This window comes from Heliangelus exortis, chromosome 2 (genome assembly GCF_036169615.1).
Source record: "Heliangelus exortis chromosome 2, bHelExo1.hap1, whole genome shotgun sequence".
NCBI classification, from domain to species: Eukaryota; Metazoa; Chordata; class Aves; order Apodiformes; family Trochilidae; genus Heliangelus; species Heliangelus exortis.
In genome coordinates, this window is record NC_092423.1 from 1453771 (window position 1) to 1471305 (window position 17535).

Here is a 17535-nt window from a genome sequence, read left to right on the forward strand (position 1 = left end):
CTTTTCCTTTTCCTTTTCCTTTTTCTTTTCCTTTTCCTTTCCCTTTTCCTTTCCCTTTTCTTTTTCTTTTTCCCTTTTCTTTTCCTTTTCCCTTTTCTTTTCCTTTTTCCTTTTCCTTTTCCTTTTCCTTTTCCTTTTCCTTTTCCTTTTCCTTTTCCTTTTCCTTTTCCTTTTCCTTTTCCTTTTCCTTTTCCTTTTCCTTTTCCTTTTCCTTTTCCTTTTCTTTTTCCTTTTCCTTTTCCTTTTCCTTTTTCCTTTTCTTTTCCTTTTCCTTTTTCTTTTCCTTTTTCCTTTTCTTTTTCTTTTTCTTTTTCCTTTTCTTTTTCTTTTTCCTTTTCCTTTTCCTTTTCCTTTTCCTTTTTTCAATTTTACTTTTCCTTTTTTCAATTTTCCTTTTACTTTTCCTTTTCCCTTTTCTTTTCCTTTTCCTTTTCCTTTTTCTTTTCCTTTTTCCTTTTCTGTTTCCTTTTCCTTTTCCTTTCCCTTTTCCTTTTTTCCATTTTCCTTCCCTTCCCTTTTCCCCATTCTGAGCAAGCAGAAATGTTCTCAGATTTACAAACATGTTATGAATCCTCCCTTTCCCCTGCCCCATTTTAAGATTCTCCCCAGGTCCATGTAACCTGCAGAGTTTGGGCTCTCAGGCAACTTCTGGAGTTCAACCTTTTCCTCCCACTCTGAACTTTCAGCTTGAAGAGGCAGAAGGCTCAGCTTGGCCTCCAGCATCTCCTTAACTTCCAGAGGCTGCTGACTTTTGGTGCCTTTTTGGTGTCTCCACTTGAAAGTCCAGGTTTGTGGGGTGTCAAGAACGACAATTCCTCCTGCTGAGCACACACAGTGCCTGCTGGTGGGAGAGCCACCAACCAGAAAATCAGGACTGAGGTCCTCAGAGTTGGACACCCAAAGATATCCACAAACAGCAAGACACCCAGGAGGATGCAGCTCCATGAGTTTGAAAGCTACATCTGATTACACAGAATTCTCATGCTTGGAAAAGACCTCAATGATCACTGTGTCCAACAAGCAACCCTCAAAAAAACCCAAAACAACCCCAAAAATCAACCAAAACACCCCCCACTACCATGCCCACTAGAACATGTCTTGAAGAACCTCATCTACACAGTTTTTCAATACCTCAAGCTGACTCCACCACCTCCCTGGGAACCCCTTTCCAGCTCCTGCCTGCTCTTTCAGTAAAGAAATTTTTCCTCCAATCTCATCTCAACCTCCCCTGGCACAATTTCAGGCACTTAGATGCACCTGGGCCAACCCATTAGGGATAAGAAAGTGAGTTCACAGAGTCAGAGAACTGGCTGGGTTGGAAAGGAGCTCAAGCCCTTGCTCCACTCCCCCCGTGGTTCCCAGCCCATGGCACTGAGTGCCACATCCAGGCTCTTTTGAAATATCTCCAGGGATGGAGAATCCACCCCTTCCCTGGGCAGCCCATTCCAATGCCTGAGCACCCTCTCCAGAAAGAAATTCTTTCTCATGTCCAACCTAAACCTCCCCTGGCACAACTTGAGACCTCTTGTGCCCTCTTGTCTTGCTGAGAGTTGCCTGGGAAAAGAGCCCAACCCCCCCCTGGCTCCAACCTCCTTTCAGGGAGTTGGAGAGAGTGATGAGGTCTCCCCTGAGCCTCCTCTTCTCCAGCCTCAACACCCCCAGCTCCCTCAGCCCTTCCTCACAGGACTTGTGCTGGATCCCTTCCCAGCCTCCTTGCTCTTCTCTGGACCTGCTCCAGCACCTCAAGCTCCTTCCTGAGCTGAGGGGCCCAGAACTGGACACAGGACTCAAGCTGTGGCCTCACCAGAGCTGAGGGAAGAATCCCCCAAAACCTGTGATCTCCTGGGTGCCCAGAGGCTGAGGAAGATGGAGGTGTGGATGGATTCATCCCCTTTGCAGGTACCAACCCCACGGTGACTCCGGATGAACCCCCCCGGGCGGTGGTGCCGCGAGTGACTTCTACAGAATCCACATTGTATGCGCTGTGCATTTCCAGTCCATACACACAGTGTGTACAATGCAGGTGCTATAAAGTCAGGTGTCTCCCCAACAGCTGGAAAAAAGTCCAAACCCCAAGCTGGGCACCCCCTTTCCCCCCCGTTGCTCTCCTTGGTTTTGGGTACCTGTCTCCTAGCCGCTGGAAAAATGGTTTTCGTGTACGTCTCAAAGCTCTGAGGAAGGGAGGTGGTTGCAAAGCAACTCTTAGGAGAAGAAAACTTATGAATAAAGACCTTATGTAGGTCTGGAGAAATCTGGTCTCTGCTCCCTGCTCTTTGAAAACCTCTCTGAGGAACAATGCACATTTTTTTATTCAGCCTCTGTGTGTCATAGTTTCCTTATATTAAATTGGGCTAATACTACCTTCTAATAGGGCTAATAATAACCTCTAATAGGGCTAATAATAACCTCTAATAGGGCTAGTAATAACCTCTAATAGAGCTAATAATAACCTCTAATAGGGCTAATACTACCCCCTTGTCCTGTTAGGTAGAAATACTTTCAGGTGAGGACAATTTCTGCTTAGCTAAATATTCAGGCTTCACCAACCTGGGTTTTTTTTGGACCTGAGCACCTCTAAGAGCAACACATCCACCTCAAAGTCCTTTCCAAATCTCCCTCCAGTCCTCATCTGCACCATAGCCAAAAAACCAGTGCAGTCCAGTCCATCAACACAGTGTGAAGAAAAAATGCCACTTTTCTAGCTTATTGGTCACGTCTCTTAAACTTGCTTCAAGAAACAGCTGCAGGGCACTTGAAGTCTGCTGGGGAATTTATTGTGGCCCATAATGTCATTATTTATTTATTTTTTTGGTGGGTGCTGGCAAGCAGCAAGTTGCTTTCTCTCATCAGAGACTCCCTCCCAAGCAGGGTGCTGTGGGCTCCCAAGGAGCCCTCATGCCTGAGAGGATGGGGGTTGAAAAGACCCAACAGAAATCTTTGGGTCTGACACCAAAGAGTGACAAAATGTTCTGGTTTCCCAAACAGTCTGGAAAGAAGATGCTCTAGGGTGATTTTTGCTCCTTTATCCCCCAACTTTGGAAATTTCCAGGCAGGATAAATCCACTGCTGTTTACTGCTAAGCACACAAAATAAAACCAACCCAAAACCAACCTTTTTTTTTTTTTTTTTTTTTTTAGGGGGCAAACTTGTCTTTTCTGTACCTCCGTGCAATGCCATAATTATCTATCATTGATTCCCTCTCATTCCTTGCTGTGGTATGAGCAGGATCCAGTGCCCACTGCAGGGAACTGGAGTTTTTCCACTACTTCCAGTAGGTCTTGGATGGGGTTGCCCTTTCCAGTGCCCAAACCCCACCCAAGCAACAACGTCTGTGTGGGGCTGTGGACGTTATCATGCTAATCAAAAAAAGGAAAAATAAATGCCACGGGAGGGTTCCTGTGTTCTCATTCCAGAGGAATTTCAATGGAGCAGCCTCAGACTTTTGGAAGGGCTGGGGATGATTGGTGTTGTGACAGGTGGGACTTCAGCTTTGTGGTTGCTCTGATAAAATGATTCTACTCTGGCAGTGGTTGGAAGAATTAATGAGAGGAACCCAGGGCTGTTTGACTGTTTTCCTTTGGCTACGTTACCAGCAGCATCCAGTTAGTTTTTCTTGTTAAACAGATGGCATAATTTTTGCAACTGCTTCCTTCTCTTCCAGAATTTGCTCTGGGGAATTACTTTTTTAAGTCTGCCCTGTACAGTTTCATGGCATTTTCTGAGAATTTCAGAGAGCTTGAAGGTTTGGGTTTTAGTTTATTTAATTTTTTTTTAGGTTGCTTTCTGCTCATTTGGTTTAAAAAAAAAAAAAAAGAGGGGACACCTTAAGTCCTCCCCATCCCTTACTAGTTGAGGTAAGAAATGCCCTGTCCTCAAAATATCTCTATTTATTCATTTTCACCAAAACCTAGGAGCAAACTGAGGAGAGATTCCCACCTTGGCACCCATATTTCCACCTCCTGTGTTTACCATGGGGCAGCTGCTGACCTGAACACGAGGTTAACACGGAGCTTGTGGATCCCTTCTCCTCCATAACCTCAGAAGGACAAAAGTTGGAGTCAATCCCACAGGCTGGGCTGCCCTGGGCTAGTGAATCCCCTGCTTATTCCCACAAAGCAAAAAAAAAAAAACCCCAAAACACACCTCCAAAATCTTCCATAAATGTGAATCTGCACTATCTGCCTTGCTCAGAGCTCCACTGTGTTTTGGTTTGTTTTTTACCCCAGAAAAACTCCTATGCTGGAATGGGGATGGAGTGGTGATGCCCACATTAATCTTCTTTTAAAATACAGTCAGGATGTGGCCAGGTACAATTTTGGACCTGGAATCTGGGAAGTGGTGCTGGGCCACATGGTTTAGAGGTAACCATAGGCACCTCCAAACAGGTTTTTTTTCTTGCTGGGAGCTCCTTTGGAAGCTTACACCCCATTTTTCTTCATTAAGTCCTCAAGGATCATTGAATACATTTCCTGTTCTACCTTATGTTCCACACACTTCAGATGACTGTGAGCAGTTGTTTTATTGTCCTCAGCCTCCCAGCACCTCATAACTCCTTGCAAGCCAAAACTGGTGCCAGGAGAGAACAGAAAGCACATTCTCAGCTGAAATCTCTGTATGGCCACAACATCTTCTGCTAATGACCACCCCTCCTGCACCCACATCCAGCCCCACTCCAGGAAAAGATGCCCAAGTTAAAAGAAAAGGAGAAGAAAAGGAAAAAAAATAATAATTCTTCCCACAAATTGGAGGTTTCTACTGGTTCTCCAGGAGTTCTCCTGAAACTTCAGGAGCTCTGGAAAGCAATGGAGGTAGGAAATCAGAACTCAGGATGTTCACTAAAATCAGCTCTCACATGCCCACATCTGCTGCCCTGGAAGGGTGGTGGGATGTGCTGTGTTTCCAAGTCTGGGCTGAATCTTCCAGAGGTCCTGGAAGTGCCACACTGTGAAAATACTACGATTTAGAAATGATGAAGGATTCTTTTCCTCCCAAAAGTGACTTCCCCCTCTCCTAGACTTCGATCTGAGCACTCTCTGCATCAGGGACCACCTCCAATGGGCTTCTTAGGAGCAGCCATGACTTACCCCAGCCAAATAATGTGAATCCCCAAAGATATTTCTTCTCTGAGAAAAATGCCATGAAGATGAGGCTGTGGAGATAGAGCCCTTCCACCAGAATCCAGTAGTAATTGGTTGCCAGGAAGTAGAGGAAGAAGGTAACCGCTACTTTACAGCCCACCTGCAATGACCATGGAAAGACAAGAACATGGGGTGAATTTCTTGCTCTACACTTGCCAAGATGGGCTGGAAAGCAAGATGGAGAAAAGAAAAAAATATAAATAAGTAGGAGAATTTGGTTGCAGAGCTTGCACAGGGTGAGAAATCGGTGCAAGAACAACTGAGAAGATACCTTTCCCTCAGCCTGACATCTTGTCTCCAGCAGAAGGTGAATCAGGAGGTGTGGGAGGACAGGGACTGCATGGAGAGAGATTCTCCCTGCAATTCTTGTCCAGGTTACAGGACAAAGGGCTGTGGCCAAATCCCTTTGCTCTTGGTGACTTGGTGCAGGTCACATCCCGTGGAAGTTTGACTCCCTGCTCAGCTCATGGGGAGATGTGGGCATGGGGCTTAGGCTGAGCCACCTCATCCTCTCTTGGGTGTCCAGGGTTCTCTGGGGCTCTCTGTCTTTTCTCTGTGAGTGTCAAGACACCCCAGGTGGCTGCTGTAGGTTTTGGCATCTCTGAGAGCAAATTGAAGATGGAGAATTTCCTCCCCAGTCATAAAATCATAGAATGATGGAATGGTTTAGGTTGGAAGGGACTTTAAGGATAATCTATTTCCACCCCCCTGCCATGGTCAGGGACCCCTCCCCCAGCCCAGGGGGCTCCAAGCTTTAACCCCCTGCCCCTTGTCCTCTCCCTGCCTCCTGTGTCAGAACCCTGGTTCTGCTTGGATTGCACCCAAACCTTGCTCTGGGTGTGTGCAGCTACACCTGGTCAGATGGATCTCACCCTTGGCTGTCCCACCTCAACCTCCCAGCACCTGGGAAAGGAGGGGAAGGTTTGAAGGAACATTCCCAAACCCTCCTGCACCATCCCTGGGAGAGGAATCCCAGAATCCCAGAGAGGTTTGGGGTGGAAGGGACCTTAAATCCCCCCCAGTGCCCCCCCTGCCATGGTCAGGGACCCCTCCCCCAGCCCAGGGGGGCTCCAAGCCCCATCCAACCTTCAACACTGCCAGGGATGGGGCAGCCACAGCTTCCTTGGGCAACCTGGGCACCCAGGGGCTCAGCACCCTCACCCCAAACAATTTCTCCCTCCCTCCCTGCCCAAGATCTCCTCTCCATCTCCCCTCTCCCAGCTCCAAACCCTTCCCCCTCGCAGGCTCCCATCCCTCCAGGCCCTTGTCCCAAGTCCCTCCCCAGCTTTCCTGGAGCCCCTTCAGGCACTGGAAGGTGCTCTAAGGTCTCCCCATGGGATCCTTCTCTTCTCCAGCCTCAACACCCCCAACTCTCTCAGCCTGGCTCCAGAGCAGAGCTGCTCCAGCTCTTGGATCAGCTTTGAGAAGTCAAGACATTTTCTGAACAGACCTGAGATACAAGCTGGGAGAGCTGATAGAAACCCCCAGAGTGCATTAACTGAACTCTCACTGCTCACTGACCTCCAAACTTTTGCTTTCTTGAGAGAGAAACCTTGACTGGAGCTCAAAGCTTCCCTGCCCTCCTGGTAGAGTGGGGCAAAATTATCCTCCTTCCAACATTTCTCAGCTAGAGTAGAGAAAGGCTTCAAAATACTGATGCCCCGTGGGGTTAATTGCTACAAAGGGACACATAAAGCCACCTCTTGTCCATGTGGAAATGCTGGGAGTCTGGATAATCCAATTTCTCAGGAGACTTCTGGCCCCCAAACACATCCCACACAGCAGCACATCTCCATGCTGCCCCTTGCCTTTGAGAGGAATATGAGGGACTTGCAGAAATTTTTCAATAATAGGTAACTTGGAAACAAAAAGAGCATTTTTTATTATTCTGCCTGAGTTCTTATGCTAATCCTGTGCCAATCAAAATGAATACGTGCATATAATATACATAAATGTATCTAAAATAGGGGCATATTTACAGACACAGCTAGATGAAATAGAAGGAATCTAAACTAAAAAAAAAACCAAACTCCAGGTTTAATAATAAATTTTACATTTACCCTCAATCTACCCACACCCAGGGAGCACTCAGCAATAATTGCAAAGCTCCCACTTGACTTGGGAGCCAAAGGAACAAATTCCTTGTCACCTCTGTTAATTGTCACCTTCCTCTCTTGTTTGCCTCTCAATTTGTCAGGGTGGGAAAATGAAATTGCTGATCCTCAAAGAATACAAAGTCTGTTGGCCCAATCATTCCTCAGAATGGATCCAGCCCAAGGAGAAACAGAGAACAAATGCAACAAACCCTGCTGTGGCCTTTCCAAAAAGAGAAGGGTCTGAAGTGTGCTGAGTGCCCCAACCAAAGCTTCACCCAGTGGATGAAATGGAGCTCTGAAATGGGAAGGAAACGGGAGAAAATTCCACCTGAAGGGACTTGGATGGGCAGGGGGACACCTGATAAGTGCTGATTTTAGGCAGGGCTGTTGGTGGCCAGGTCCTTGGTAGGAGGACCTTGGTCCTTGGTAGTTCTGGCACAAGCTCTGGGACGTTTGAGAAGCCCAAATGAACACCCAGGCAGAAAGTTTGTGGCCACTTTTTGAGAACCACGGGGATGTCTGAGCCAGCTCAGAGGTTTCTGTGTGCACTGAAGGTAACCCTGGAGCTTAGAGACTGATGTCTGCCTCTTGTGTCTCTGTAGCACCCAACAATCTGTGGGTGCTGAGCTTTCATACCTGGGATCCACCCTGAGAAATCTGTGCTGGGACCAAGGACAAAGAGAGCAGACAGCTCTGGTGAGTGGGGACAACTTTGCAAGCTGTCCCCAAACCCATCTGAGCTTTCTACACAGCCAAAAGAAACATTTACCTCTGGAGACAAGTTCACCTGACATCACTTCAGGTTTTTGGTTTGGGATGTTCTCATCACAGCCTTGACTCAAGTGGCTGCAGGGGTCACATTGACCCAGCTGACCAGGGGTGGAACCTGAGGTGAGGAGACTGAATGGTGTTGTGTCTCTTGTAGACATCAATCTTTCTTCTGATAGCACATAATCCCTCTGTTTGATTTTTTTTTTTTTTTTTGTTGGTTGGTTGGGTTTTTTGTTTGGTTGTGTTGGGTTTTTTGGCTATGTGGGTTTTTTTCTTTGGGTTTTTTGTTTGTTTGTTTGTTTGCTTGGGATTTTTTTTTTATTTTTATTTTTATTTTTTATTTTTTTCCAGGGGTGGAAATGCCAAATAGCACCAGAAGAAACCAGGTGGGGTTTAGTGCAAAATTACAGTGAGGTGAGATATCCACTGCTGACCTCCTTCCTCCCCAGCTACCTCTGCTCTGGAGTCAGGGCTGAGAGCCTCCCAAGACACCTTGAACCTTGACTTTGTCACATCTGGGCTGTCAGTCTGGTGGCACAGATGGGACATCATGGGGATGTCTCCAGGGCTCCTACAAAGAGGAGCTCCAGGTGAAAAACCATCCCATTGCACCTTGTGGTTGGAAAGGCACCTGCTGGGAAATGCAAGCAGGGATGTGTCCTGAGATGGGACCTCCAGGGGGGTTTCCACACCTCAGGGGGCACCAGAAGAGGGTGGAAAACAGTAATTGCAAGTGGGAACCCAAATCCCAACCTGGAATTTGCCTTTGACTTCCATGGTGGGGAAGTCACCTTGGCTGGGGGGCTGGGCAGTCCCTCTGGGCCAGCAGATGGAGAGGGAATGGGGAGGGATGGGGAGAACCTGTGAAGGGGGACAGGAATGGGGGAGCTGGTGTCCCTCCGTGGGACAAATCTCCCCAGAAGAGGTGAGGGGTTGAAGAGAGAGGACAGAGACATGAAGTTTGGAGAAGTGGCTGCTCCGGGGATACTCACAAACTGTGATTTATCTGCTGGAGGTGCTTCAGTGATGGATTTCAAGTCTTCTTCTGAGATCCGTTCCATCTCCTCCAGAGCTGACCCGGAGTACAAGACTGCATCCTTGACAAAGATGCTCACAGCTCTCAGCATGAAGGAGACAAAGAGGTGCATGTGGATGTAGTTTCTAGTGCAGTGCAAACGCCTGGAGGAGGAGACAGAGAAGGGTTGGAGAAGTTCAGCCCAACTCCTGGATAGACTCAGGGTCACCTCTCCTCCTGAAGAGCCCCAGATCTTGCCCTCAGCACTGGGCCCACCACAGGGAAGCAGAGTTAGTGCCAGAAGGAAGAAATGTTTTATCATGTGGGTACTGAGCCTCTGGTTGCCCAAGGAAGCTGTGGCTGCCCCATCCCTGGCAGTGTTGAAGGTTGGATGGGGCTTGGAGCCCCCTGGGCTGGGGGAGGGGTCCCTGACCATGGCAGGGGGGGCACTGGGGGGGATTTAAGGTCCCTTCCACCCCAAACCTCTCTGGGACTCTGTGATTCCTCTCCCAGGGATGGTGCAGGAGGGTTTGGGAATGTTCCTTCAAACCTTCCCCTCCTTTCCCAGGTGCTGGGAGGTTGAGGTGGGACAGCCAAGGGTGAGATCCATCTGACCAGGTGTAGCTGCACACACCCAGAGCAAGGTTTGGGTGCAATCCAAGCAGAACCAGGGTTCTGACATGGGGGGTAGGGAGAGGACAAGGGAAATGGGTTAAAACTTGGAGAGGGGAGACTGAGGTTGAAGATGGGGGAGAAATTCTTTGAGGTGAGGGTGCTGAGCTCCTGGGTGCCCAGGTTGCCCAAGGAAGCTGTGGCTGCCCCATCCCTGGCAGTGTTGAAGGTTGGATGGGGCTTGGAGCCCCCTGGGCTGGGGGAGGGGTCCCTGACTATGGCAGGGGGTTGGAACTGGATGAGCTTTAAGGTCCTTTCCAACCCAAACCAGTCTGGGACTTTGTGTGTGTCTGCAGTTCACCCATGGGGGTTGGTAAATTAAGTATTTTAATGAATTAATGGATTTAATGAATTAATGGATTTAATGAGTTAAAGAATTAAACTCCAGGGGTTCTCTCACAGAACACTGCTCCCAACTTCAGGACAATGCCACGGCTCTACTTTTTTAAGCTCCATTCTTTCTGGGTGGGAAATCTTGGAAAGAAATTTCATCTGCATTGGGCTTGGGTGGTGAGAATGCAGGGAGAGGGCAGTGAGTCCACATCTGGAGGATGGGTGTGTGCAGGGCTCCTGCAGCTGGAGGAGGAGAGGTGATGCTCAATCCGTGCTCAGTGTGTGCAAACCTGGAGTGCATTCTGCATGCAGTGTGTGTGCAGGACCCGTGCAAATGGTTTCCAACCCATTGGCACGTGCAGGACACTGTGTGTGCTGCTCAGTCCATCCCTCCAAGAAATCTGCTCCCTCTCCATTCCATGGTTCTATTCTAAATGCAGGGTTTGATTCTGAGAGGGAGCAGATTTCTTGGAAGGATGGATGGAGCAGCACACACGGTGTCCTGCACGTGCCAACGGGTTGCAAAGCATTTCCATGGGTCCTGCACACACACAGAACTCATAGCAGAAGATGACTGAGCCTCGTGTACAGAATAATGAGGATGAGAACACTGGGCTGGTTTATTAAAACAGCTCGTGAAGGGAGAGGTCATGGGAAGCAGGAATTTTCCAAGTCAGAGAAGAGGTTGTGAATAAAAATAAAGTATTTTGTGTCATAACACCTCATCTAATGTGTGTCCAGTGAGGAGCACAGCCCAAGTCCCTTCTCCATGCAGTGACCACTTCTACATTCAGGGGACAAAGACAGAAACATGAAACCCAGCACAACAGGTTTTGTTTCCATAGAATCATGGAATGGCTGAGGTTGGAAAAGACCTCAGAGCTCATCTGCTCCAAGCTCCTGCCATGCCCAGGGACACCTCTCATCCAGCCCAGGTTGCTCCAAGCCTCCTCCAACCTGGCCTTGAACACCTCCAGGGAGGGGGCAGCCACAGCTTCTCTGGGCAATCTGTTCCAGAGGCTCAGCACCCTCCTGCTGAAGAACTTCTTCCTCAGCTCCAGCCTGAACCTCTTCTCCTGCAGTTTCAATCCATTTCCCCTTGTCCTCTGGCTGGACACTCTGAGGAAAAGTCCCTCTGCAGCCTTCCTGGAGGTTCCCTTCAGGGATTGGGATTATTTAATTGCATCAAACACATTTATCCACACTTTGTCCAGAGGAAGCAGACCCCAGAGGCTACAGAACCTGTGGCCACTTAAAGCCTTGCAGAATTTCTTCCAAACTCCTCATCTTTGTGCCCACACCAGATGCAGCAGCAACTACAGCATTAACCAGAGCCTGCTGGGATGTTTTCTCTGCCATCAGAGACTCTGCCTCTGCTTGGTCCTATCAATCCCTTTCTGGCCTCCACCCCAGCAATGGCAGCAATGACCCTGCAAAAATGCTGATTGTAAAGCGCTTTAAGATCCTTTTGCTTGTTTTGGTTTTTTTTTTTTTTTTTTTTTGGGTGGGGGGGAGAGGAAAAGCTGGATGGTAAGATGGGAACGGGTTAAACCCCTATCTAGGAGGTGTGTTTTAGAAACAGTGACTCTGTTTTTGGGGAAAAGAAGGAACTAACTGACCCATCGGGGTCCCCTTCTGTCCTCTCTAGCTGTGCTGCCTGGCTAGCCAGGCCTGAAGCTGTTTATGGGTTTATAGTCTCTCAAAACCCCAGATCCAATAGTGGAAATAATAATAATAAAAAAAATAATAGCTGTGGCTTGGGTTATTTATTTTTTTTTCCTCCTCTGGAGAAGATTGTCACAGTAATAACAGTTGTTTCCTGTGCTCTTACAATGCAGATGACGCCAACTGGAACTGCTGAGGTAGAAATGAAGTTGGGCTTTGTTCCCTGCATGTGAAATCCCTGGATGTTGGGAAAGAAAAGAAAAATCTGGCTTGGTCCCTGCTGCTGCTTTGATCCTTGGGACAAAGATGCTCTAGAACAGTTGTCTGGGTAGCCCAGGATGTAAGGAACGTGCACTGAGTACACAAAGAAAGAGACAAACCTCTCCTGAAGCTCAGAGTGTTCTTGCATGTCTGGATATTAAATTTCTCCTCAACCTTTTCAGTGTCCAGGGGGAAATAAAACAGGAGGCAAAGTGTTGAGAGGTTGTGGTGGTGGCAGGGATGGGTTCTGGGACATGGGAAGTGCCTCCAAGAGGGGTCTGCTGTCCCCTTTGGCTCCCACCACCACAGATTTGGGTGCTGGGATGCTTTGCTGTCCAAGCACATCCCCCAGACCTCCTCTTGCCTGCTGCAGAGAGGGATGAGCACTTTTCAAGCCAACAGCCTCACATTTTATTTCAAATGGGACATATCTGGGGTTTGGCTCCAGCTTGCATGGTGGGAGCTGCTGAATTCATCTCCAGACACCTCTGGTTGCTGCATGGAGGATTTGTCTCTGTGACTCTTGTCTAGATCCTGATGTCTGCTCAGGGAACTCAATCCCCACCACCAAAGGAAGGAATATTTGGGGTTCAGGCCATCAGGGTTTGTCACCCACCTCCACCTCCAGCCCACCAAATACCTTTTCCCAAAGCAGAAACTTGAGACCCTTCATCTCTCCCCTGCCCTGCTCTCCACAGCAGCAAGGAGATGAAGCAGCCAAAGTCTGAGGGTTGGATGGCATGGGTTCAAAATGCTCTTTAGGGATCTACACCTCTTGGCAGTGATGGTAAAGAGGGCAGAAAATCAGAGTTAGGGTCATTTTTGGCTCCCCGGGTGCAGCCACAGCACGGTGGGACTGGAGGAGGCAGCCCAAAAGTTTTAGGTGGCTGAGGTCCCCTCCAGCTGGCCTGTCCTTCATGAATATTTGGGGTTAGAGCAGAATTCCCCTACTGAAACCTGAGCTGTCTCAAGAGTAGCCACTTAAATCTAAGGCAGTCATCTGCAGGGGTGATAAGAACAGAAAACCATAAGAAGTCTTCCAAGGGAGACACAGCTCTTCCTGGAGGTGCCTCCCTTCTAGGAAATTCCATGGCAGGCAAACAGAAAGACTTCAAACATCCCACCCCCCATCCCCCAAGAAGAAGTTTGACCTAAACAACACTAACACAGCCCAAAACCCAGAGCCCAAAAGCTCCTGGGGCTCCCTGAAGCAGCAGGTGCCACCCCAGGTGTCTCCTGCAGGAAAGCCCAAGGCTTTTCCAGCCTAGTGCCAAGTCCCTTAGGTAGAAACAGAGCCGCCTACCTGAAGTATCCCAGGATAAGGACAGCAACTGTGAGGGATCCCAGAGAGATGGAGTATCCAACAGTATAAATCAAATAGAGGCGATCAAAGACCTCCTGCAGCACAAATGATGGAAAAAATAGCCTCGCATTAGAACGCGTCCCACTGCATGGTAACTTCTTTTATCCAAGAATAAACTTTATTAAGCTATCCTGGTACTTTCTTTTGAGATGCAATGCTTGCTCTTAACCACTATCACACTGCAGGACTTATTTAAATTATCACTTTTATTATCTCTACCCCCGCTTCCTAGGGCTGGTGAGTTCAGCTTGCACTGGAGTGTTCTTTTCAGTCCTCCCTGCATATTACCTTCATTTTATTTTATTTTATTTTATTTTATTTTATTTTATTTTATTTTATTTTATATTATTTTATTTTATTTTATTTTATTTTATTTTATTTTATTTTATTTTATTTATTTTATTTTATTTATTTTATTTTATTTTATTTTATTTTATTTTATTTTATTTTATTTTATTTTATTTTATTTTATTTTATTTTATTTTATTTTATTTTATATATTTTCTTTTTTTTATTTTATATATTTTCTTTTTTTTATTTTATATATTTTATTTATTATTTTATTTTTTCCCCTAGTAATTTGCCTTTTAAAATATATTTCTGAAAGAGCGTTTTTTTTTTTTTTTTACCCCCCCCTAAAATTTTTATTTAAAGCCCAAGCATTTGTTCTAGTTTGAGGTTTGCTATGGCAAGAATGAAAAGAAGGAGCTGTCATAACTTGTTGTACCTGAATTGTTGAAAGAAAATATGCAAAAATATGGAAATCCTGATGAGAAGTGCAGCATGTGTGCTGAGGAGTTGTCTTCAAACCCCTGTTGGAGTTGGCTCACTACTAACAGAAAAAGATTTCCATCTTAACCCCCCATTCCTATACTTCCAAGCTTTCTTCTCTCCTAAAATAATTTCCTCCTTCACTCTGGCCAATCTGGGAAAAAGAGCTGAAGATGCCTTGATTTTTTCCCTGATTTTTTTCCACCTTGGTAGCATCACAGAGATTGAGGTTATCAGAGCTCTGGGTCTGGGAGACCTTGAGCAATCCCACTTGATGTCCTCTTTTTGACACCAGCACTTGGAGAGCTCATTTTTTTCTTCATTCCTCTTTCCTAAAGACTGGGGAGCTGGGGAGGAACTGGGATTTTTTTCCAAGGCACCAGTGATGGAGTTGGGTAAATCCCACACCTGGGAGTTTTTCAGCTTTTGCATCCCAAAGGAACCCAAAGCGCTTTACAGCCAAACCCAGGGATTTCATGGCAAAATTTTTATTTTTATTTTTTTTTCTTAAACAAAATGCCCACTGACCTGGGATTTGTTTTTTGCTGGAACTGTAAAATTTAGGCTCTGCAATACCATTGCTGAATAGCAGGCTGGAGGAGGGTCAGCCCACCACAGTAAACATGGGGAGGATATACTTAGGCTGTGGGATAGGAGAAGAATCACCTGCATTTATTTTTCTTTTCCATTTTTTTTTTTTTTTTTAAATCAAAAGCAGCCTGTGGCCATGGTTATTCAATCCAGACACAACTTTAGCTTGCCAAAGTCCCTTTGGAAAAGGTCCTGTTACAGGAGAGCTCATAGTAATTAATCCTGCAGTAGGTTTTAGTTCTCTTGGCCCTCTGCATTTTAGAGCTGGGCTTAGAATCCCTGAGCTTTCCATTTCATATATCTCAATATTAAATTGAGATAATTTATTAATTGATATTAATTGCTTTTCTTCATCCTGTGCTGGGGCACGCAGTTGAACTCAGGGATTACTGAAAATCTGCCCCAAAATGGTTAAAATGCCTGCTGCCATCCTCGCTTTCCTCATCTGAAATTCAAAAGAAAACCCCAAAGAAACCAAGCAATTCAGCATCTTTCTCCTCCCCTGCCTTCCCCTCACCCCACCCGCTGGGTTGCAATAACATCAGAAACTCTGGGCTTTGAATGACAGCTCTGATTTTGATTTGAGGCTCAAAATGCTGTCCTGGAATGCAAAACCTCAGCCCTATTACATCAGAATCCCCAGATATGGGAATATTTCTTTGTGGTTTCCATTGGTTGAGTGGTGTGCTTGCCAATATTAATCCAGTGTGTGTGTATGTGCTTTTACATATATATATATATATATTTATTTTATATATATATTTATCTGTGGAGGCAGCAGGCACTAAAAAGCCAATGCGAGCAGATTTGAGGGCTTTAAGGAGGGGAAAAAAAAGCTCCTCCCCTCCAAATCCTGGCCTAATTCTCCCATTCTGGAATTCTTCAGAATCATAGAATAATTTGGGTTGGAAGGGACCTCCAAAGGTCATCTTGTCCAACCTCCCTGCAGGAAGACTCTTTGAACTGGAAAACATTTGCCTCCACGGTGAAATAAATTTATTATTTATTGTTTCATTTAGTAATTAATTTTAAAATATTTTTTGTTTAAAATTGATTTATCTAAATATTAAAAAACCCTACTCCAAGATGAGAATTCCTGGTGGTGTGGCAGTTGTGAGGCTTTACTCCAACCCAGCTGGACCAAAGCATCCCTGAGCCCCATTCAGAATTTTTCCCCCCGGATGGATCCACGTTCCTATGGGACAAAGCCATCGTTGTAGCAGGAATGGGCCAGGGAAGAGCCTGCTGATTGGCTGGCAGGACATTTTCAGAGGTTGTGGTTAATTAATTTCTCTGATTAACCACAGGGCCTCCTTTTGGAAAGGCTCTGGAGGCAGAACTGCCAAGACACACACGTGTAGGGATGCAGGGATGCTCCCTGGTGTACCTGCTCGTGCCACAGATCTCACCCAGTGTCACCTTGGGGAAAGGGGATTTTTTTTTTTTTTTTTTTTTTGGGGGGGGGGGGAATGGGGTGCTTAGAACCTTGGGGAAGGTCTCAAAGGTAAAAGGTTGAGGTTCTCCAAAAAGCTCCATGGGGCAGCCCTTAGGAGGGCAGCTGGTGTTTGCTAGTGCTTGTCCTCAGGAATGGTGAGATCTGGATTTATCCAGGAGGGAAAAGTAAAAGCTCTAAAGACATTTCCAGGTGTCAGTCATCTCCCAGTACAACCGAGGTCCCAGCTTAGTGGAAGCTGAATCAGGAAGGGTCCTCCAGGTAAAAAAATATTGAGTCATCTGCCAGCTGCAACAACCACTTCCGTGGGCTGAGAACCCTCTTTTTGGAATTGCAATGGATGAGAATTTAAATAATTCACAGAAGACCACACAGGTCATGCATGGCCAAGCCATGGACACAAACTGGAACCTCCCCAGTCCCAAGACACTGCTTCCCAGAACATTTTCCTACAGCAGGATCTCTACTTAATGTCTCCTGAAAAGAGACAGACTGACCACCACTGCTCATCCACTGATCTCTTGGAAAAATGATGCAAAAATCTGGCTTTGCCACAGCCTGAGACCCTGATTTAAAAGGAGTGATTGGGGTTGTCCAGCCTGGAGAAGAGGAGGCTCTGAGGTGACATTTTGGTGGCATTCCAATACCTGCAGGGTGCCTACAGGAATGATGGGGGGGGGGGACTTTTTGCACGGGCATGTAGCAGGAGGACAAGGGAAAATGGTTTAAAACTTGAAGAGGGGAGGTTTTTAGATGAGATATTTGGTGGAAATTTCTTAATATGAGGGTGGTGAGACACCTCCCAGAGAAGCTGTGGCTGCTCCATCCCTGGAAGTGTTGAAGGTTGGATGGGGCTTGGAGCCCCCTGGGCTGGGGGAGGGGTCCCTGACCATGGCAGAGGGATTGGAACTGGATGAGCTTTAAGGTCCCTTCCAACTCTTTCCATTCCAGGATTCTATGATTCTATACTTTAATTAGTGTCATTTAATTTGCCTCCTACAGTGATCCTTTAATGTTCCAACTGTCGACACATGCACTATAAAAAAAACAAAGAAAAAGAAAGAAGAGGTAAAGAAAAACTAGAAGAACAAAACCTCAGTATCTCTGATTCCAAGGGCTGGAATTATCAGCCAAATACTCTAAAACTCACAACACAGTACCAAGATTAGGGAACATCAGTTTCAAATCTGGTGTCCTTGAGGGTTGCCCACTGCCCACACCATTCCCTGCTCTGCTGGAGAAGGGGTGGGATGGATCTGAGCCCTCCCTTTTTTCCTGTCTCCTCCAGCTTTCCTGTGCCACCTCCCTAAGGAATCCTAGGATTCTAGAATGGTTAAGAGACCTTAAGGATCATCTAGTCCCAACCCCTTTGCATGGGCAGGGACACCAATACTCAACCTGTCCCT

General features: G+C 46.6%; 1 protein-coding gene across 1 annotated transcript in view; it reads right to left on the reverse strand.

Moving 5' to 3' along the window:
* Positions 1-17535, reverse strand: part of PTH1R (parathyroid hormone 1 receptor) — a 132935-nt gene that overhangs the window by 20063 nt on the left and 95337 nt on the right. Inside the window, exons 5-7 of the mRNA XM_071734523.1 lie at positions 13255-13349; positions 8998-9184; positions 5085-5238 (exon numbers count right to left, since the gene is read on the reverse strand). Of these exons, the coding sequence (XP_071590624.1) occupies positions 5085-5238; positions 8998-9184; positions 13255-13349 (436 nt within the window). The remainder of the gene's footprint in view (positions 1-5084; positions 5239-8997; positions 9185-13254; positions 13350-17535) is intronic.